The sequence below is a fragment of the Grampus griseus genome, assembly GCF_964374135.1.
Source record: "Grampus griseus genome assembly, chromosome: 10".
Taxonomy (NCBI): Eukaryota; Metazoa; Chordata; class Mammalia; order Artiodactyla; family Delphinidae; genus Grampus; species Grampus griseus.
Window position 1 is genome coordinate 66,806,965 of NC_139004.1, and position 21,972 is coordinate 66,828,936.

The 21,972-nt window shown below is 55.6% G+C and overlaps 1 protein-coding gene across 2 annotated transcripts in view; it reads left to right on the top strand.

Moving 5' to 3' along the window:
- Positions 1 to 239: 239 nt before the first annotated feature.
- Positions 240 to 21,972, top strand: part of MAPKAPK3 (MAPK activated protein kinase 3) — a 29,875-nt gene continuing 8,142 nt past the window's right edge. For both annotated transcript variants that reach the window (XM_082664747.1, XM_082664748.1), the window contains exons 1-5: positions 240 to 356; positions 615 to 891; positions 19,178 to 19,317; positions 20,487 to 20,551; positions 21,013 to 21,092. In XM_082664747.1, the coding sequence (XP_082520873.1) occupies positions 667 to 891; positions 19,178 to 19,317; positions 20,487 to 20,551; positions 21,013 to 21,092 (510 nt within the window). In that variant the 5' untranslated portion in view covers positions 240 to 356; positions 615 to 666. The remainder of the gene's footprint in view (positions 357 to 614; positions 892 to 19,177; positions 19,318 to 20,486; positions 20,552 to 21,012; positions 21,093 to 21,972) is intronic.

Sequence of the window (21,972 nt, forward strand, 5' to 3'; positions counted from 1 at the left end):
GCGGCTCGCACAGCCCACGCGGAACCCGGCTGCGCTAGCGCTGGGGTCTCCCCGGAGGCTGGCGGAGCCTAGGAGATTTCTGCACCCTGGAGAAGCCACGCCCCCTATTTCTGCTTCAGCTCTAGGCGGGCCTCGCCCCGCCCCGCCCCGTCCTGCCAGGGCCCGCCTGGCCCTTTAAGGCTGACCAAGCCCGGCCTCAAGCCGGGGACGCGCGGGGGAGGGGAGCAGTCACGTGGGCAGGCGGCGGGGTGACTCTCAGCTCTGGGCGCTCGCGGCCGCGGGCTTCGGCGACCGCCGCGCCTGCCCCTTACCGGCGCTGCAGCCAGGTGCGCTGCCGTCAGGTGCGCCTTCGCCAGGTACGCCCTCCCTGGGCCCCCTCCACCTCCCATTCCCGGGACCTCGCGGCCCTTTCCCCTCTTGACAGGTGGCCGGGCAGGACTCGCCTGTGCCCCGCTGCGTGACCACCTCCCCCTGCCGCGGGTCCGTACACTGCGGCAGTTCGTTCCTCATTCCCAGCCCTGTCCCCCACCCGAAGCCCACTCTGGCTCAGGGCCTCCAAGGCTGGGGTGTACTGAAGAAGTCTGAACGGAACTCACTCTGCCTCTCTTTCCCAGGTGGCCCTGGACGCGCCAGGCTGGGGCCTCCTCTGAGCGCCCCGCGGGGGCCATGGATGTCGAGACAGCAGAGGAGCAGGGGGGCCCTGCGCCCCCACCAGGTGCACCCTGCGAACCTTGCTCAGCCGGCACTCCCGCCCTTGTGGGGCGGCGGGAGCCCAAGAAGTACGCAGTGACCGATGACTACCAGTTGTCCAAGCAGGTGCTGGGCTTGGGTGTGAACGGCAAGGTGCTGGAGTGCTTCCACCGGCGCACCGGGCAGAAGTGTGCCCTGAAGGTCAGTGACCCCTCACTGCTGCGTGGGTGACCCGGAGGGCCCAACAGCAAAGACCTGTGGGTACAGGATATGACCAGGGCCCCTGTTAAGCTTCTTATGCTCAGAATTTCATCTTCTTACTCCTCTGTAAGGTTGGACTCCCGGTTCTCTCTGCTTTACAGATGGGGAAACAGGCTTAGCCTTGCTAAACTCCGAGTGTCCCAGGGAGCAAGGGGTCAAGGGGTGGAGTCAGTGTGGGTAGAGCCTGCTGTACCCGGAAGCAGGGAAGGAAGGGCTTCTGGCTCTGGGTTTCAGGCTGGGCCTATGAGTTTGGGCCCAAGGGGGACCCTCACTCAGCTTGGCTGCCCCTTCAATGAGAAACTCTTCTGACTGGAATAGGTCTGAGTTTCTTTCTGCCTGAGGCTGTGTTCTCATGAAAGCTTGGGGTGGGGCTACATTCTCTTGGGTCCCCTGCCTGCCTAGGCTGGAGTGGGAGCCTCCCGGGGCTTGCTGGTGGGCAAGGCTGACGCCCACTGCACCTGTGGGCAGGAAGCTGCTGACGGGCTCCAGATGAGTCACTAGACCCATGTTGAGAGGGGGTGGCCCTGCTCCAGCTCTGACCCACCCTGTTTCCTGGGCAGAGGGCAGCCAGCCATCTAGCCACGTCATACCATAGGCTCCCTATAGGCCTGGTTAAGACCTCACTGATACATGTGGAGCCCAGGGAGTCCTGGAGGTGGCTGATCTAGCCATGTAGTTCTGGCTTAGGTCATATAGTTCTGGGCCCAGGACCCTGGCCCGTACCTAGAAGCTCTTGAATTTGTCATCACTGAGAACTTTACTTAATTGCAGCCTGTAACACTGGTCACCTGGATAGGTAGAGTATGGCAAGGAGAGTGGCTCCTGGAGGTTAGAATACAGCTAAGGATCTCCTCATTTTACAGACATTGTAATTATGAGCCCAAGCACAGAGTCCTGCAGATGTAGCTCTAATCTTTGGCCTGCATTTGCCAGCTCCATGACCTTGGACTAGGTCTTGGACTCTTGAAATCAGGTTTCTCTGCTCAAGGGTTGATGAGAGTTGACGTGAGCTTGGAATGAGATGATGCATATAGAGTAATTGGTACAGGGCCTGGTGCAGGCCTGGAGAGGCTACAGGAGTTATTTAGGGCACAGAGTCTGCAAGTATCTGAGCAGGGGACCTGGGCCCAGCTCCCTGTGTCTTTCCCAGTGGCCCTAGGACTGATAGAGGGGGTCATCTCCCCAGGGTGGTCTTGGAGGGGATCATGAGGATGGGTCTGGAAGATGCTTAGGGCAGGGCTGGTGAGGCTGGGTCTCAGGCACAGCTTCTTTGCTTGTGAACCCAGCAGTGGAGTGGGGTTGGGAGGCCCTTTTGGAGCCCCGGGCAGGGGATTCTCTGAGTCCTTCAAGGGAAAGGAGGCTCTTCTGAGGGGAGATGGGGCTAAAGAAGTGAGAAGTGAGAGTCTTCATTCTCTCCCTCAGCACCATCTTAGCCCTTTCACTCCTGCTAGGGTCATGGTACAGTCTGGGTGGGCAAGGGGACGACAGAGGCCTCTTCTTAATACCAAGGTTTTGGCCTTGTGAGCCAGGGCTGAGCTCTGACCACCCGCTGTGGTACTCTAGATGCTGTGAGTGAGGCAGGGGTGGAGTGAGAGGCTGGAGTTCATGGGCCCAGGCAGAACTGGCTTTAAGCAGGCCTGGGCCTAGGCCTTTCCCCGTAGGTGCTGTGTCTGACAAGTGACTTGGGGGGACTTCTGTCTGCAACAACTTCCAAAGCACCTCCTCTTGAATCTAGGGCCTCAGTGCTCTCTGTTCTGGACTAGGAATTGGGCAGGCCTAGAACAGATGCCCCTACTGTACCCCTTTAGGCTTCATGGGTGAGCGTGGCTAGGGCTATTGGCTTGGGACCTTCAGGACCTGGTGCTAGGTTAGCCCTCAAGGGGGACATGGATTAGATGTGCCCCCACCCAGCACTTTCCTGTTCTTGCCAACCCCCCCCCCCCCGCCTCCAGTGACCAACTCCCCACCCAGCTAGGTAGGGCCTCACCATCTTCCAGGATGGGATGAGCACAACCTCTAGCACGTTGTACCTATACTGTGAGTGATGGCTCTAGCCTTGACAAGGTAGGTGGCACCTTTATGCTTATAGCCTCTGCCCTCTTCCCAGGAGGGCCAGGGCCAGGAGATCTCAGCACATGGCCTGGCTTGGGCCCCAGGAGCTCAGCCCGTCCATGAATGGGTCTCAGCCCTCTCTCTGCCTCTGCCTAGCCCTGTGCCTTTCTGCTTCCCTGTACCTACGTCCTAGGTTACCAGGCTGGCCCGTCTTTGTCTTGTGGTCTGGATCTGTCCAGGTGTCGTGGCCTCTCCCATATCTGTCCTCTTGGCCCTGTTGCTTAGGGTGGTAGATGGTGCTTAGCATAAAGCCTGGAACACAGCAGGCACTCATAAAACAGGAAGAGCTGTGGTCGATGGCCCTGTAGCTGTTGCTGTTCTTTGGAGGCCCTAGAGAAGCAGGCTTCTCCTTCCTAGGGGGCTGGGCCACTTCCCCTTTCCCTCAGCCCCTGACTGCTGGCTTGGTCCATCTTGGCCTCACTCATACTCAGGAACTCTCTCCCAAGGCCAGCTTCTGCCACCAGTGCTGTCATTCCACTCTCCATTCGACCCTTAGCACTTCTGCTATCCCTTTGGCAGGAACTAGAGGTCTGCCTGCCAAGTATCTGGGGCAGGGGACTGCCTCCTACTGACCTCTTGCTTGTGACCCCTTTCAGGCCTAACTGGTTAATTGACACCCCTTATTTTCACTCCTAACTGGACACAGCCACCCCATCACATTAGACACCCAGCCTCTCAAACCTTATCCCATATATGAAAGTCAGGACCTGGAGTTAGTGGTCAGAAGTCACGTGGCTTGATTGGGATGGCGGATTATAGCAGAGGCCTGAATCCCCTCCTCTCCTGACTTCCTGCCAAGCCGCCTTGTCGTCCTCGGCCTCCTGGCAGGCAGAAGTGACAGTGGTACTTAGATAAATAAAAACAAAGCCTTGAGGAGACTGAGGGGGTCTGCAGTGGGAGTCTTTCCTAGCCCTGCTCTCTGGGCTCTGGGTCCACTGAAAAGTGTTGGAGGCCCCTGGGGCTTCCAGTGCCCTCATCTTCCTGTCTCTGTCAAAGAGTAGAGTGGTAGGGTACTGGATCCACATGCCCAGGAGATCCCTGCATTGCTCCATGGGTGGGGCTGGCCTGTTGGAGCTGGTGCTGTGGAGCTGGATTTGAGGCTGGGTGGGGCTTCCAGGCAGGCCAGGTACTTTCTCATTTGGAGCTGCTACCCCTTCACCTACCGTCTCCAGACCGGTCAGATCAGCCTCTGCAGGACCTCTTGTTTACTGAGTCAACAAATCAGGAAGCATGTGGAGGGCTGGTGGCCTTGTACAACAGAGTCCCCAGTAGTGGTTTTACTGTACCCAAGCATCTCTTCAGGCTGCCCCTCTCCTGAAAGGAAAGAATCTGAGGAATTCAAGCACTACGACACTCAAGTGGAGCCTTCTGAATTGCCAGGAGTGGGCAACTTGCTTTTTAAATGAGGATCCTAAGGAGAGCATCAAACTCTATAAAATGCAGATAGTGAGATTTTGGGGCAGAGGGGGATTGTTTGGATATGCTTCACATCCTGCCCACAGCTTTAGAAGCTGTGCTCGTAGCCTACTGTCAGGATCCCCTTTGTTGGGACTTCCAGAGTCTTCTTCCCACCCCCACCCCCCAGGAACTGATGCCATCTCTCCAGCTTCAGGCCTTGGTGGTATGGAGTCTAATATTCTTGTGAATGGCCAATAGTTTTGCAGAGCGTTCTGTCTGGCAGGCCCTGTCCCAGTGTACAATACATGTTATCTTCCCTAACTCTTTTCATTCCCACTTTATGGATGAAGACACTGATATTCAGAGAGGTAAACGACTTGCCCAAGGTGTATAGCTGGTGAGTGGCAGGGCTGGGACGTGAATCCAGGCAGTTTGATGCCAGAGTCTTAGCACCTAAGCCACCTCATGCCTCGTGCAAGTCTACGGGGACATGGGAGGGTCTCTGAGGCTTGGCTCCTGGAAAGATGGTAGCAACGTCCTCCATGACTCCACTGGGCCCCACGTGATACTGCTGGTGTTTGTCTGTATCTGCCCAGCTCTCCTCACTATACAGGACTCTATGCCTGTAAGTGGACAGGTGGTAGTCCCGCAAGGCCAGTGCACCCGGACCATGATGGCTGTGGGACTGCCTCAGAAAGGGTATATGGTTCATCTCAAGCCTTGTGAGTCTCAGACAAGCCCAGCCCAGCGAAGTCCAGGGTGCCACAGGGAGGAAGTCAGGTTGGTGAGTGGGCGAGAGGAAACTGTCAGGACTGGGCCAGCCAGGGGAGGTTTCCTGGAAGAGATTGCCAGCTTTAATGCAGGCCTCTGGTCTGAGAAGGATGTGGATGACAGAGGAGGGCACTGGGTGTATTGTGACAGCACGCCTGGTTTGCACAGTTCAGCACTTGTTGTGGAGTACCACTTCCCAACTCCCAGTCTTGTGTCCTGGTAGGATGTGGCTAATCTCAGCAGGGCTGGTGTCCAGGCCCTGACAAACTCTGGGGAGCCGTGGAGAGACCAAAGGGCCCTGTGGAAAAAGAGGCATTTACGTAGGGTTTAAAGGATGGGGGAAAGTGATCAGCGGTGACTCTCCCTCTCCATTTGCCCACAACTGAGATTCATACCTCATCCCACCAGAGGCCTCTGTCTGTCTTTGGTGCCCTCCATCACTAGGTGGGCAAAAATCCTCCCTCCTTCTCCCAGAGGTTTCTTTCACAGCATCACTGGGACCCTTGTGGAGTACTATTGCCAGGGGTGCTGTAGGGGCTTCTGGGTCACCTGAGTTGTTGTTCAGTTCAGGGCCTGGTCTCCACGACAATAGAGGTCTGTTCTGTCTCTGCCTGTTCCCCAGGTTTGCACTTGGGGAAGCTGGTTTTCTACTTGGATCCCTCGTCTTCCTCTCCCAGGGCCTCCTTGGGACACCATCATGGGAGACCCCTGAGAGAGTGCGGCAGGTGGAGCATCTGGCTGTGCAGCCCCCCAGCCTCCTTTGGTCCCAGCCTGGCAACTGGCTGCCACGTGTCCATAGGTGAAGGCCACCAGGCAAGAGCTGGGGACGGTGGTTATACCTAGGCGAGGGCGCCTTCCCCACACATCTGTGCTGTAAAAGTGCACACCAGGCCCTACCTGGATAAGTGGGTCTACTGCTCTCAGGGCAGGGAGACCACAGCTCTAGTGGGCTCCCACAGGCTCCCATGTTTTCCCAGGAGAACTTTTGCTCTGCTGCCCTCCCTCCCACCTGTTCGAGGTCTTGTGTGGCTCCACATGAGAGGCTGCCTGGGGTTGAGAGAGGAGCAGGGCTCTGGGCTTGAAGTCCTTTCTGCTACTTTCTCCGCAAGTAACCTTGGAAAAAGGCAGTTCCGGAATTTTTTGCAAAACCATCGTCTTTGTGGTGCCGTTGAACGCAGGGTTTGAATATGTGGTGGGAAGCAGGATTCAGTCTTGGTAGCTAACTATCCCCAGGTTCCTGCTGTGAGACAGCTGGGGCCTGCAGGCACTGTGAGAGGGCAGAGCTCTCCTTTGGGGGGGCCTGGGTGCATTTTTTGGTGGCACATTATTGGCCTTCATGAGGACTCACTTGGGCTCACCCTGCACCTGGGGAAGCCAGCTCTTCGCAGGGTTTGAAAGAATGGTGTGAAAGAACCCCCCCCCCCCCAGCCCTTTTGGAACTAAGTAGATTAGGACCAGTGTAATTGTGATTAAAATTCTGCTCTGTGGGAACCGTGCGGGTGTGTTTAGGGCTGGAGTACCAGGCGGCAGCCGGCTGTTTGTGGGAACAGGGAGCCTCAGGAGGCCTTTTCAGCGCTGGACAGACCAGAGACACTGAGAAAATTGATTTTGGGTTTATTTGCGGGTTTGGGATTAGGGTTGCCCTTTTCTTTAGACTACGGCTTTGTCCTTGCTACTTTCTCTTTGTGTTGCTCTCCCTTTTCGGTCTTCTTTGCCTCCTTGTCCCTCTCCTTTCTTCTTTCCCATCTCTGTTTCTCCTGCTGTCACTCAGTCCCTCCCCTCTCGGGCCCTGCCACTCTGTCTTGTGGGTTTCGGGCAGGCAGAGGACAGATGGGGGATGGTCAGGTGCTCGGGACTCATCCTAGTCACCCTGAAAGTCTGCCCCACCTCCTAGGGACAGGGTGGGGGTAGGACAGGAAGGAGGAGCACGGCCGCGCCCATGCCGCTCACAGTGTTTCCTCCTGCTCCTGGCCTCGACCAGCTGCTGGCTGCCTTTGCCGCCAGAGCAGTGGAGTCAGGAGCATGTGGGCCAAGTCTGTAACCTGAGGCATCCCCCTGTGGAGTGTGGGAGGTCAGCCTTGGCTGTGGCCTCTGCCTGTGGGTCTCCTTTTATGGCTCAATGGTCTGAGCCTTTTGCTTGGGACAATGGTGCAAGACCAGGAGCACTGTGACTCCCAAGGATTCCTGGGCTGAGGTGGGGGAGAGAAGGGGCTGGAGCCAGCTGAAGGAGCCCGCAGAGGGGCTAGGAGGGCTTGAGATGCAAGGTGCAGCCTGTGCAACTGTGTGCTGCCCCGCACTAGCTGGGAGAAGCACCCCAGAGCAGCTGGCTCTTTAGCCTGCACCCTGCACCTGCCCTCACCCCCACCTCAGCAAAACTCACAGTCTGTTTTCAGGAGCATGAAGGATCAGAGCCTTGACCTGCCACGTTCATCGCCACATTCCTAAGGGTTCAGCCTCTGAGGACTCATAGCTCGTTCCCTAGCTGTTTCCCCAACATAAACAAGCCCCCTTCTCAGGATGTGTCGGAGGGACTGGCCAGTGCTCTCCATGCCCTCTGGCAGGCAGCAGCATAGTGGGTGGGGATGGGGATAAGAGCACCCACTTATCCCTTGAATGCTAAACACAAACACAGCAGACTCTAAGAATGGGTTGTGATCACCCCCATGTCATGGAAGCAGAGACTGAGATTCATAAAGGCGAAGTAACCCTGGAACCCTGGCCTGTCTGGCAGCCAGACGGTGCCTCTCAGCCATCCTTCCCTGTGTGCCAGGCTCAGTGGGCATCAGGAGCTGGGCCCCTCTCCCAGGCCAGTCTGCCCCTCTGTAAGATGAGGGGCTGGGTGCTCTGTTTGACAAGGGCCACCCCTTCTGGCTGTGAAGACCCTTTGGGTGGGCAGCGACTGTGGGCAGTGCCAAGCAAGCAGGCAGGTGGTGGGGCCCCCCTTGCCTGCTGCTGGGGCCGCTCTTGCAAGAGGACAGGCAGCGCGGAGGCTGACTAGAGGGTGCCCCGAGATGCCTCTCCTGAGCCAGCTAGCAATGGTATTGCCAGGGGAACCTGGTCATCTGTGGTGACACCACCAGCAGGGTATGTGTTCTGCTAGGGACAGGAGCTCAGGGGGTTATGACTCAGGTTTGAAGACCCCTCTGCACTGCGCTCTATGGCTGGGTCAATCCTTGAGTCAGCCGAGCCTGTACCAGGGTGTGTCCTTACCCTAGAAAGGCCTGAGAGAGTGAGGGTGAGTCACTGCAGTCCATTCCCATGGCCGGAGTGTCCCTCAGTGCTGGCTGGCTGCCACCCTGGTCTCCCAGAGGGTGGGGCCTTCCTCCCTCTTCCACTTCCCCTTCCTCACAGCTATGGCTCCAGAGACAAGGAGACTTTCCCAGGAGCCAGCTGGGTGTCAGAGGCCTGGGAGCCTTCTAGCTGAACAGGAGCAGGAGAGAGAAAGGGACCAGGGGCCAAGGTCTGCCAGAAGCTTGGGCAGCCAGTTTCCCTGCCTCCCCTGGGAGGAGCCTGAGTAGGGCGATGGCTGCCGGTGCTCACCCAGGCCTGTGTGGGGAGCTGCGGGGACGTGGATGAAGCCAAGGGAAGCGGGAGAGATGCAGAGCAGATATGATATTGGCTTTGGGAAGAGCAGGTCTGGGGGGTGGAGTCAGAAGGTTCCCAAGGGTCTCTGCACCATGTCTCTGGGGGTGGTACGGTCCATCCTCCCACCCCCCCCCCCACTTCTTATTCCTTTGTCATCTTTGTAACGTCTCCTCCAGGGGAAAGAGACCAGCTGTCATTCTTCTGAGAGCTAGAGTGTGTTGGGTCCCCTCTCCAGAGCTGACCACAGGCATGGCAAGATGGGTGCCTCAGCAGGGGTCGCCTGGGCATGGCCTCACTCGCCCTGGTCGCTGCCTGTCCTCTGTTACCCTGCGCGGGCTATGCGGGCATCACTGCAGCACAGCTGGCCGGTTGGGGGCACAGACTCTGTGGCCAAGGTGGGGTCTCCTCATGAGGAGGGACCATTGAAGAGACATTTTTGAGATTAGAATAAAACACTTATGTTTGCTAAAAATTGTCCAGTCTTATGAGGAAGATGTCTTCTTTTTATACTGTCACAGAAGAAATAGAACCAGGGTAACATTTCACCAATTATGTAGCTGATTTTGACAGAAAAATTCTTTTTTCCTCTAAGAAGTTAGATGATAATAGAAGCTAGACCCTCTGAGTATGCACTCAAGGGGCTCACAAGGCACCTGTGTGGCCTCTTCTCAGCCCCCTGTGGGAAGGCTGTGGGTAGGATGCTGGGATCTGGCACCTGCCTGGGGCAGAGGGAGTTCTGATCCTGCCACTTACACACTGTAACCTCCGGGAGGGGGAGAAGGTTGTAGCTCTTTCTGGGCCTCTTTCCCTGCCTGTAAAGCAGGTGCCCATAGTCTCAGACATGCCTGCCCCCCTCCCTTCGTTGCCATGGGTGAGGAGAGTGCATATCCATTTCACAGATGAGGAACTGGGGCTCAGGGAGGTATTAGGGGACAGGTCCAAGGTCACCACACACTTTGCAGAAGGGGACATTGCCCAAAAGGATGCATGGAGGAGTTGAGGATGTAAAGGTGTTTGCCACCTGGGAGAGTGGGGATGTGCCCTCTCCTCCAGTCTGCCAAAGCTGAGGGCTGGGTTAGTTCCCTGGCTTAGGTCCCTAGCTCTCAGCCTTGCTTCCCATGCCCCAGGGTCCCTCCCCTGAGATTAGCCATGATCTTCCCACCCTGGAGGATCTGCCCCTCCTCATTGAGCCTTTCATAGCAGCAGTATCCATAGACTTTTGATTCTTGGTCTACCTCTCAGGATCTGAGACCATTTCTGTGACCTGCTGGATTGGAGGGAGTCTGCCTCCCTGGGTCCTAGAGTTTGCACCTGAATTTCCCCAAATTCTGGAGAATAGGGAGGTGAAGAGTGTGAGACCACCTCAGGGCAAGACCCAGGGGAATCCTGAAGCCAAGCAAACCTCAAAGCCCATCTCCACTCAGTGTGCACTTGGCACTGTGCTAATCTGAGCTCTCTGTGTGTTCTCATTCTGTCCTCGTGGCCACCCGGGAACATGAGTACTGTCACTGTCCCCATTTTCCAGATTGGGCCAGTGAGGCTCAGAGAGGTTGAATGGCCTGCCCAAAGCCGCAGGTGAGTGGAGGATGGAACTGGCCTCTGCATCTGGCTTGCAGGTCTGTCTGACCCAGAGCCCTGTGGCCACAGCTGGTCTTTCATAGTGCATGGACCCTGACCTGGGGCACTGGGACCTGGGCCTGCTCCAGCTAGCACTCATGTTCCCACTGGTCCTCTCCTTCCCTGCCTGGGAGCCTAGCTTAACTCCTTCTTTCTGGAAGCATTCTTCCCCTCCCCCACCCCTCCCTATTCCTCCCCAGACCTGGCACTTCTGCCTTTGTTTCCACGTTTTCTGGGGCTGGGAGGAAGCAGACAAACTGAGGCCACCAAAATTTGGCAAATTGAAGGAGTTCTTGTGTTCCTGAGATTTGACAATTTCAAAACGCGTGTTGGCTTTCCTGCTGGCAGAGCCTCCTAGAAAGACGTTGGGCCTAGAGCCCCAGCCACTTCCTCCCCTCCCAGGACTCTGGTGGGAGGTGATTAAGGAGGCTCCCAGCCAGTCAGCCACTTCCTCCTGGTCCCCCCACCCCTGCCCCGGCCATTAGGTACCCCACCCTTGGCCTGGAATGGGAGCAGCTGTTTGGGGGCCCTCCTTCTTCCCGGGGCTGGCCTTCTCCATCTTGCCTGCTCTGCCAGGTTCTGGATCTGGAAAGAAAGGAGAAGGGAAGAGAAGGAGCCAGGCACAGTTCCCTAGGGCCTACATCCTCATCAAGCATCCTAATTGGCAGCAACTCATCCATAGACCCCCAAATCCTTGAGTATGGAGTGCCTGTGACAGCATTCCTAGTCGCAGCTCCAGGCCTGACCCCCAGGCAGGGCCAGTAAATGTTTGTAGGGGTCAGGAAGACATCTGTAAAATGTGCAGTCCTCCCTGGGCATGAGGGTTGAATCCTGGTGTCCAAAGGACTCCTGGACTTGGAGGTGGCTATGTGTGAACCATGTGACCCAGAGAAGCTATAGAATATCCTTGAGTCTCCGTCTCCTAAGCTGAAAGTGATGGTCAGTAATGCCCTTTTTTTTTTTTTTTTTGTGGTACGCGGGCCTCTCACTGTTGTGGCCTCTCCCGTTGTGGAGCACAGGCCCTGGACTTACAGGCTCAGCGGCCATGGCTCACGGGCCCAGCCGCTCCGCGGCACGTGGGATCTTCCCGGACCGGGGCACGAACCTGTGTCTCCTGCATCGGCAGGCGGACTCTCAACCACTGCGCCACCAGGGAAGCCCCAGTAATGTCCTTTTTGAAGGGCAAGAGCTAACAGGTGTGTAACATGCCTGGCAGATGGCAGCGGCTCTGTGAACATCCACCACCGTTGTAATGACCGCCAAGGGGCAGAGCCTGGTCTAGCCCCAGGGCTGTGGGGCCAAGCTTCACACATGAAAGGAACAAAGCAGCCACCTGCATCGCCCTCACTGCCTAGAAGCCAACAGGTCTGGATCCAAGTTTTGACTCTCACTACCAAGCTATGTGACTTTGAGCAAGTCACTTAACCTCTCAGAGTCACAGGCTCCCCACAGGAAAAGGGTGATGCTGGTTCTCCTCAGGATGTGATGAGTACTGAATGAGGCGATATCTGTGACCAAGCACTGTGGCCAACACAGCACTGGCCAAACACCAGGGAGGGACGGTTGTTATGAAGGGTGTGGTAACCCTGTCCTGACTCCATCAGTCCTTAGGCGTTCAGCTGGGGCCTGGGCATTTGGGGTCAGTAGATCATGTGAGCCGACATCCCTGGAACTTAAGCTGCTGAGGAGGAGAAGTGAACAGACAGGGTGAGACGGAGGACAGGATATGGCCAGAACTTAACGAAGCGAGGTCTGATCTGGCATGGGGCCAACTAATCCATAGCTGCAAAATCAGTTCCGTTAGCTCTGTTAATGAGCTACGAAAGCTGGGGAAATTAGTGCATGAGAGAATAATGGCACATGTCTGAGGCTCTAATTTGAAACCAGGGCTAAAAAGTTAGATTTGACATGACCAGCAACTCTCCAAATAGCACTGGTGCCCTTGTGGGGAGGGAGAGGGTGAAGTCAGTGATGGGGGCGGGGGTGGGGGGGATGAGTCTGGGTTTATAAGGAAGATACTGAGGCCTTAAACAGGAAACTCCTGCTTCAAACCCTGAACTTGAGGTCAGTCTCTACCACCCCATCCCGAGGCTATGGCCTCTGTTCTAAGTAGGCAAAGCAGCCAGCAGGGGTCCCACTAGCTGGCCAGGGGCAAGGGTGCAGAGTACTAATAACCACCTGCTGCTAACAGCACAAGGCAGGGTGGTCTCAACAGCTGGCTGTAAAATGAATCCTGCTCTTCCAGCGATGTCTCTCATAAAATTAGAGATATGTTCCCATGGGAAAATAATCCCAAATAATTACAGAACTGGGAGCCAGAAGGGACCTCAGATATGGCTGAGTTGAAAAACTCTTAACAAGGAGGGAGTTTAGTAAATTCAAAGTGCTTTTTCTCATCTATAACCTCCCTCTGTAGAGAATTGGGGTTCTCCACAGCGAAAAAAATGAGTCGCAAACCTAGATTTTCCCATAATATTCTGTTCAGTTCCACTGCCTGAGTGTTTGGCGCTGAGCGTGTGTAACTGTGGTGTAATCGACAGCCCGGAGATGCAGCTCCTGAGTGTTCCAGCCTGCCCTTGCCTGAGGCTGGGGTGAGACCCGCAGGGTGGGAGAGAAGGTGTTGGGGGACACAGCAGTCCTTCCTGCCTCTCTCCTCTGTATCCTCTGGCATCAAACCAAGCTGGAATCCCAAGAAAGTGGAAATAATGGGACTTTAGTGGCCCACAGAGCAGTGAGAGGAAGTGGATCCCTGGCCTCCATGAGGTTCCCTTTGCTGTAGGGTTAATAATGTCTCTTGGGCTGTGGGCTGTCATGAAATCCAGAGTTCATATTTTTTAATTTGCTGCTGCCTCACTGATGGGAGAGACTATAAACCAGCTGTCTTCCCCTGGAAGGAGTGGGTGTTCTGGCACAGGCCACAGCAGTTTGGCCTGGGCTGCAGGTTCATTGGCTGGGAGTGTGGAGGTTGGGATGGAGTGGGAGAGGCTGCTTGGGGCCCCGGGGCCTTGGGGCCTCGTGTGTGTGTGTGTGTGTGTGTGTGTGTGTGTGTGTGTGTGTGTGTGTGTGTGTGTGTGTGAGACAGGTACTGTGAACACTTTTACTTGAAAAGAGCCCATCCTGGGGTGAGCTGGATGTGGACACTGGCTGTGTGGGTGGGCATGTGGGCCTGGGAAGAACGGTGAAGAAGGGTGTTGGGGGCTGGTCCCAAGGCTGTGTCTTACAGAGTCACTGCAGACATCCCAGCTCTGTTTGATGCTCTAGGAAGGCAGACAGAGTACTTTTACAGCTCTGGGCAATGTGAGGTGATGGCTCCTGCAGTGGAGATGAGGCCTCAGTGGGAGAGGAGGTCTGAGCAGAGGGTCTAGGCTTGGTCACCTGCCCAGACAAGGCTGTCACAGGTTGAGTTGTAGCAGCAAGACCCCCAGTCTTTCTTTCCTTTTTTTTTTTTTTTGCGGTACGCGGGCCTCTCACTGTTATGGCCTCTCCCGTTACGGAGCACAGGCTCCGGACGCACAGGCTCAGTGGCCATGGCTCACGGGCCCAGCCGCTCCGCGGCCTGTGGACCAGGGCATGAACCCGTGTCCCATGCATCGGCAGGCGGACTCTCAACCACTGCGCCACAAGGGAAGCCCAAGACCCCTGGTCTTTCTTGGGCACCCCTCTGTGCCCAGTTCTCTGCTAGGCACTTTAGAGAAATAGAAAATATTGCACAAATAAATGGACAGATGGATGGGCCTTATTCTCTGAAGGGATCAAAATCAACATCACAGAGTCTGTAGACAAAAACATACCATGGCCCACACACTGACACACATTCCCCAGCCCCATACCACATACACCCGTACACACCCATGCACACACCCCTTATGTGCATGTACTCACGTGTACATTTACCCATGTTTCCGTGCACACATACACACACCTACTCACATCTCTGCTCGTGCACACACCCGTGCACCTATGCACACATTTATTTCAGAACAAGTTTCCCAAGTCTTGCAAGTAGTAGTTTTGGCCAGTGCCTCTCTGACTTGGGGCCACCCCCTCCTCTCATTTCCCCTCAGGGAGGGGTTGTCTGGATGCTCTCTCAGGAGTCCTGTTCTCCTCCCTGTCCAGCCTTACCTTACTCCATCCTGGTGGCCCCAGGGCAATGACTTCATCCTCCAGAGCCTCTTTTTCCTCACTCTATAAATTGGGGCTGATGGTCCCGCCCTGCTTGCCTCACAGGGTGGCACCAGCATTCCCATGAGATAAGGGAAAAGAGTGTTTTGTAAACTGTAAATTGTTTTCCAAACAGTCAAATGATGCTGTTGTTTTCTCAGCTACCGAACTCAAGAGTTCCTCCACCTACATGTAAACCCTGTGCTTGGGTGGAAAGGGACACAGCGTGGAGGTAGGGAGGAGGCCTGGCCAGTTCTGAGGCTCCCATTCCACCTGGAGAGCTGGAGGGGCGTGGGCCCCTCTGCCCTCAACCTTTGCTGGGGTCCACTGTCTGGTGGTGTTGGTAGGGGTCTCGGCTGTCTGGCTATGGGCTCTGGGGGTAGGTGAGAGAATTTGGCAAAGGAGAGTGAGGGGAGAAGGGAGAGGTGGAAACCACATAATCAAAGACTGAGGCTACAGCATTGTCATTTGATCAAAGAAATATGGTCTCAAATTCGATGCTTGTGTAACTTCAGTGGGGGCCCACAACTCAAGGAAAGCTGGGAGCCCTCCCTTAAGAGGAAGCCAGGGTTCCGTCTCACAGACGTATAAGGGAGCCTGCTGGGCACTAGCTGGAGCTATGGAGCTGTCCAGGAGCCATCACAGACCCTCCAGCTTTGGTGGACCCCTGGGGGGCTCAGGGGATGTAGGATGGGAGTGAGGACAGGGTACGGGTGTGTTGCGTGGTCAGAAGGCCACCCCATCTTCTTTTCTTCCCAGCTGTGGCTGGGGACCAAGACACCGGGTGGCCCCCAGCAGCTTCAGGCATTTGAATATGGGGTCATTGGAGACCAGAGGCTGCTCCATGGGGACAGTGCTGTGGGAGTGGGACTACTGACCCCACTTTGCAAGGAGCCCCTGACCAGGGGTCCTCCCTGTGGTTCCCATCCCCCCCAGTCTAGCCCAAGCCCTGCATCTTAACACAAGGGAAACAGAGACACAGAGAGGCAAAGGACCAGCCCCAGGTCACACTGAGAATAAGAGTAGAACCTGGGGCTCCTGCCTCTTAGCCCTGTGCTCATTCCCATGCCTGGGAAGATGGGGCTCTTGCTGGGGGACACCTTTCGTGAAGGATAGTGAAGCCTCATATACTTGCATGAATGAAGCCAACTTGTAGCAATGGCCTTGTGGGCTGGAGGAGTCAGGATGGGCTCCTTGGAAGAGGAGGTAAAGTTCACCAGAGAGGGTAGGTTAGGTACAGTGGGGAGGAAGTCTGTCCAGGTTGTCATGTCTTTCATTTGTTGAGCCTTCCTGGGTCCTCAATTTAATCTTGTTCTCTCCTCATGATGGGTTGTGAGGGTTTCTTCCCTTTATCCCCACTTTATAGATTTGTTCATCAAATCTACAGATATTATCTGAGCCAGCGCTCTGTGCCAGTACTGGGACCCAGAGGTGACCAGGCAGACTGGCCCTGCCCTTGTGGGTCCACAGTCTGAGGCCAGAGGCAGCACAATGCCAGCCTGACTGGGGAAACAGCTGCATGATCTGGGGCCGGTTATTTCATCTCGCTGTGCCTCAGTTCCTCAGCTAAAGAATGGTGGTAATAAAGTCCCTTCCTCCTAATGTTTATCAAGTGCTCAGAACAGAGCCAGGCATACTGAAAGTGTAACATCTATATGTGTGTGTTTGTTTAAAGAGTTATCAAAGGAACAGGTTAATTGTAGGTCGTGAGCAAGTGATGCACAGGAGGGAGGAAAAAAGGGTGATGATGCGGGAGCTTTCTGGGGAGCTGGCAACATTTTCTGTCTTGATGGGGGTGTGGGTCACAGGGTGTATGCAACTGTCAAAATTCATTGAACTGGACTCTTGAGATCTGTGTATGTAAAGTATACCTCAATAAACAAGCATATATAGAAAGAAAGTAAAATAAAGGATGAGGGGAGAGTAAGGACCCTCGAGGTCCTCTTTAGACAGGTTGTCAGGGAGGGCTTCTGAGAGGAGGTGTCTTTGCGGGTACTCCTAGGAGAGGAGAAGACTTTGGCAAGGGGGAAGAAAGATGAGAACACTGAGACTCTAAGAGGTTTGGGGCTGCACTCAAGGTCACCCTGAGAGATCAAGAGAGACAGCCCTGGAGATTTCTTGGCAGCTGGCCCTGTGTGGGCCCAGGTGCAGGACTCTGTAATCTCCCCTTTAGAGAGATCTGGAGGCATTTATTGTGTTTTCTAGGGTCAGTTCTCTCCCCACCCCTGTGCCTGTTCTCAGAGCCTTGGCACTCAGAGAAGGACTATTTTAATCCATGTGGTAAATGGGATCCTAAATATGGACTGAGTAGGGTGGGAGGCATTGAGAGGCTCCAGCTCAGGACAGCTCCACCTGCTTCTCCTCCTCAGCAAAGCACAAGGTGCAGGCTCAGGCCATCCATCGTCCTCCTCCCTTCCCGTTCACACCCCTGTCTCCTTCCAGCCCCATGCCCATCATCCCATCCTTTGTTTGTTCAGGAGCCCAGTGTTTTCTGCCAGACCCCAGCCGGGGACTCCCAGGTAATCCCGACCTGTCTGTACCTTCAAGCTGCTTCCAGCCTGGTGGAGGTACAGAGGCAAAAACCACTGAGGGAGGTGCTGGGAGCACTTTCCAGAGGAGGAGACGTCTGAACTGACACCAGAACCTTCCTCAGAAAAAGGGGGTTAGCCCAGTAGAGGAGATGGAGCAAGAGTGCACCTGGCGTAGGCAGAGAGTGAGGCCTATTTGGGATCAGAACATACATCACTCTGACCAGAATCAAGTGCTCTGGGGCCAGGGTAGCAGGAAATGAGCTGAGAGAGGAAGACGAGCTCTGGATGCCAGGCGAGGAGGTGGCCTTTATACGGAGCACTAGTGGTTGGGGATAGGTAGTGAAGGACCAGAGAGAAAGAGGTAGGGCTGAGGACCCCACCGAAAGCATTTCAGCTGTGAGCTTGGGATTTTAGGAGAGAAGAGAGAGGACCCTGATATCGGGGTCAGGTACCAGAAACAGGGCAGAGTGAGGAGAGGGTCCAGGAGCCTGCCTGGGGGCCCTGGCAGGACATGGTCAGGTGGGCTAGGGAGGAGGTGGCAGGAGGCAGGGAGAAGTGTTAGGAGGCCAAGCAGAGAAGGGGTGCAGAGAGGACAGAGCAGGCAGGGAGGATGGTACATCTTTGGTCCTGTGGCTAAAGCCTGAGGTGCCCGTGGCTTGAGTCACCTCAGGACACAGTGTGGTGGGGGGAGCTGATGTGGTGAGTGGGGGTGACCAAGCCTCTACCCACAGTGCTGTTAAGTAAGAAGCCGGTACATGGGAGCTGTGTGGGCAGAACAGAGGAGGCAAAGGCAGCACGAGCAAGGGATCCATGGTTTCCAGGCTGGGAGTGTCTGCCTGCAGCCGTCTCCATGCACACCCCCATTCTGGACTGGTTAGTGGAGAAGGAACCCCAGAGCTGGTGGAGGGGCTTGCCCAGCTCCTTGCACCCCACACTAGGGTCAAGCTCCAGAGACCAAGGGGCAAGCAGATGCAGGGATTCGTTTCCGCCCCAGTTGATCTTTGCCTAGAGAGCTTGGTCCCAGAGCCTGCCCACACATGCCCTGGCAGAGGGGAAACCATCCTGCAGAAGAAGAAAGCAAGGCCCAGGGTGGCCCAGGGTCCGGCGTGTACTGAGCAAGATGGAGCTGGTCTGAGCCTATCTTGGGTTCCAGCCCTGGTCTTCAGCCCTGTTCAGCCAGGAAGCAAATGTGAGCAGCCTTACCCGGGGGATGGCTTGTCCCTGCTCTCCCCATTCTGGGCCACCTCACCCTGCAGGCTGACGTCTCCACCCCTTGCACCTCCTCTGAGCATGACCACTTCAGGGTCTTGCTCATTCCCGGTGATTGGCTGTAAGGTTGACAGCCACAGCCCATGGCTGAGTTAACCTGAACAAGGATCGTGACGCCCACCCACGTGCTGCCTGCCTTGATGTGATGTATCCTGTGGGGATGACTATTATTACTCCATTTTACAGAGTTGTGGGCTGTGGCTTGGAGCTGTGAATGTTAGCTTGAGGTCACAGTGAGTCATTGGAGGAATTTAGCTCCAAGCCCAGACCTCACCCCGCCAGGCAGTCACTTCCCTCGAGCAGGGTCCTCCTTGCTGCCAACCTCTACCTCTGGTCCACAACCCTCATGCCATCTCACTGTAAAAATGAGGCTCTGGCGATGTGTGGCTCCTGGCCTGGGGTCTCACAGGTGATGTGTGATTTGACTACGAAGTCCACTCAATTTCCACCTCAATTGCTGTCCCCAAGAAGGGAGGCAGGGGCTTCTCTGGCCTCTGAGTCCTTCCAAGCTTTCAGCTACTTTCCAGGGCTTCCTGAGCTACCAGCTAAGCTGCTTGAAGCTGACCCTCAATCAAGTCCAGAGGCTCATTGGACCACCAATCAGGAAAACCTGGATGTGAATCCTCATTTTGCCCTTCATAAGCTGGGGGACCTTAGGCAGGTCGCAGGCCTCTCTGAGATTACGTGTCCTTGTCTGCAAAGTGAGGGCAGTGGCACTACTGGGTGGCTCCTGGGGAAGTGGATTTTAGGCCTGACAACTTTCTGTGCCTACCTGCCCTCAGCTCCTGTATGACAGCCCCAAGGCCCGGCAGGAGGTGGACCACCACTGGAAAGCCTCAGGCGGCCCCCACATTGTGCGCATCCTGGATGTGTATGAGAACATGCATCACAGCAAACGCTGTCTCCTCATCGTCATGGAATGGTATGCTGGCCCACCCTGCCTCAGTGCCTCATTAGTACCCCTGTGGCCCCCAGGCTCCCGCCATTCTTTAGGGGCTGTCTCTGTTCTTCAGATAGCATCTCCGGGAGGCCCCCCGCCAGCCTCTGAAGGGTCGCGGACCTGCGCAGCTGGCCACAAGGGCCTTCCTGCAAGGGTGGGAAGGAATCCACAGGGGCTCTAATGTGGCCTCCGTGGGTATGATTTCCACTCTGTGAGGATGGGCTGGAAGAGCTGAATGTAGGGGGTGGGGGAGAGATGTGGGGAAGAGTGGGAAGTACACTGTCCCCTCAGCTTTCTCCTTCCCACCTGGATTGGTGCTCCCACGGCCCCACCAGGTGCTGGGTGATCAGGGCCTAGATCCAGGAGCCAGTGGCTTTCTCCACCCTGGGCTTCTTCCACGAGCACTGTGGCTCAACCCTAACCTTCCTCAGACCCTGGGCCCTGTGTCTTGGCCTCCAGCTCCTCCCTGTCTGCCTTTAAAGTTCCCCCTCACCCCTCAGTGTAGCAGCTCTTAAGTCAGATTTGGGGTTCAGATCCTGGCTCTGCCACCCACTAGCTGTGTGACCTTGGGCAACTGCTAACCTCTCTGAATCGCTGTAACTCCCATGTAAAATGTGGAGGGAGATCTTGATATAGCATTCACCCTGTTCATTCTAAGTGCTCTATGTGTATTGCTGAATCAGTCTTCACAACTCTGTGAGGTTGGTGCTATAATCCCTGTTTTACAGAAGAGGAAGGTGAGGCACTGAGAGATGAAGGGACCAGCCCAGGATTACACAGCAGTGCACACAAAGGGTTTGCCCAGGGCGCAGCACACAGTAGGTGCTCAGAAAACAGTGGCCATGATGATGATAACTGACATCTCCTTCCTCACTTGGGGAAACCTGGATGAGGGTGGGGCTGCCAGGCAGGGTCAGTGCCCCTGGGAACACAGGTGCTCCCTGGTTAAGATCCTCCCCTAGTTCTAAGAGTTGAGTTCAACCCACCCAAGCCAACAGCCCACCATTCACCAGGCTCTGCAAGGCACAGGGAGGCTGAAGGTGACCGTTCCCCAGGAGAAGAGCAGCAGGGCTGGAGGCCTGAGCCCATGACTTGGGGTGGGGGCAGGTTGATGCCTGATTCTCCACCTCCCTGCCCACTTTCTCTAATAGCATGGAAGGCGGTGAGTTGTTCAGCAGGATTCAGGAGCGTGGCGACCAAGCTTTCACTGAGAGAGGTGTGTACGTGCAGCTGCACTGGGGATTTGGGCTGAGATGGCTCACACAGAGTTTCTGTGTGATGCTGGGCAAGGCCCTGCGCCTCTCTGTGCCTCAGTTTCCCCAGCTGAATAAGAGAGGGTGGGACAGAGTGTTTATCTCCCAAGGGGTTCTGTGAGTCTGTGACACTTTGCCAGAGATGGGCTCTCCATGGCCTTGGGATGGAGGACTCCACGCCTCTTGGTGCCAACCAACAGTTGAGCTGGGGAGAGGTAGCCCAGGCCCGCTGAAAGAGCCCCAAATGAGATGAGGCCATCCCCAAAGGAAACTAGGGTGACCAGGGTGTGGGTATGGGATGGGGGCCCTGGGTGGGAGGAGTGCACCACCTTGTGCTTTCCCAGGAGGGATGATGGGTGGGGCCCCCTAGGCTGCCTGACCCTTGACTGACATCAGTGACCCTCTCCTCTGTCTCTGTCTGCAGAAGCTGCAGAGATCATGCGGGATATTGGCACCGCTATCCAGTTTCTGCACAGCTGGAACATTGCCCACCGAGATGTCAAGGTGAGGCTCCAGGATCCAGGTTCGGAGACCAGGGAAAAGAATACCATCCACAACCCTCAATGGTCCCAGCATCCACTAGATGGAGGCCACGTTCCTTGGTTGGCATTCAAGGCCTCTTCCCCCTGGCCAAGACTGCTCTTCTCAGCCTTTTCTCCCATGGTTCCAGCATATTCATTCTGCTCTAGCCAGATGGGTCTCCTTGTTTCCTTCAAACACTGTATAATCCCAATAGCCATAAGAATAACTGAATGCCTACTTCAAGCCAGTAGTCCTGATAAGCATCTCGTTTAATCCTCACCCAGCCCTGTGAGATGGGTGCCATTACCCATTTGACAGATGAGGAAACCGAGGCTCAGAGAGAGATTGTCTTGCTCAAGGCTGTGCAGTTGCTGCACTGGGATTCATGCATTCATTTGTTCATTCAGCAAGGATTTTGTGGTGACAATATGCCAGGCCTCAGGAAGGGGCTGCCTTACAATGTTGGGGCTTCTGTGAAGTAACAGCCATAGTTTCCATAGGTGGAGCCCTCTAATGTCAACATTTTAGGGGAAAGAAGCCATGTGCTGGGCACTGGATGAAGGAGCAGAGGTAATCCCAGTTGCTGGACCTGCTTGCCCTTCCAGTGGATGGGCTTGAGAGATGTTCTCTCCAAACTTCCTATCCAGGGAGGACTGACTCTTACAGGTGATCAAGATCAGATGGATGAAATGCAAACCGAGGCAGCCTTACATACACACATGCACACACTTGCATGTGCCAGCCACCATCAGAGTAGAATCTGCAACTCCTGGGCCCTCAGGCCCACACTTAGAGCATGACACCCCCAGGCTTATTTCCTCCTAAGACTGGGCGGAGGAGACCTGAGGGCCCAGCTGCTGCA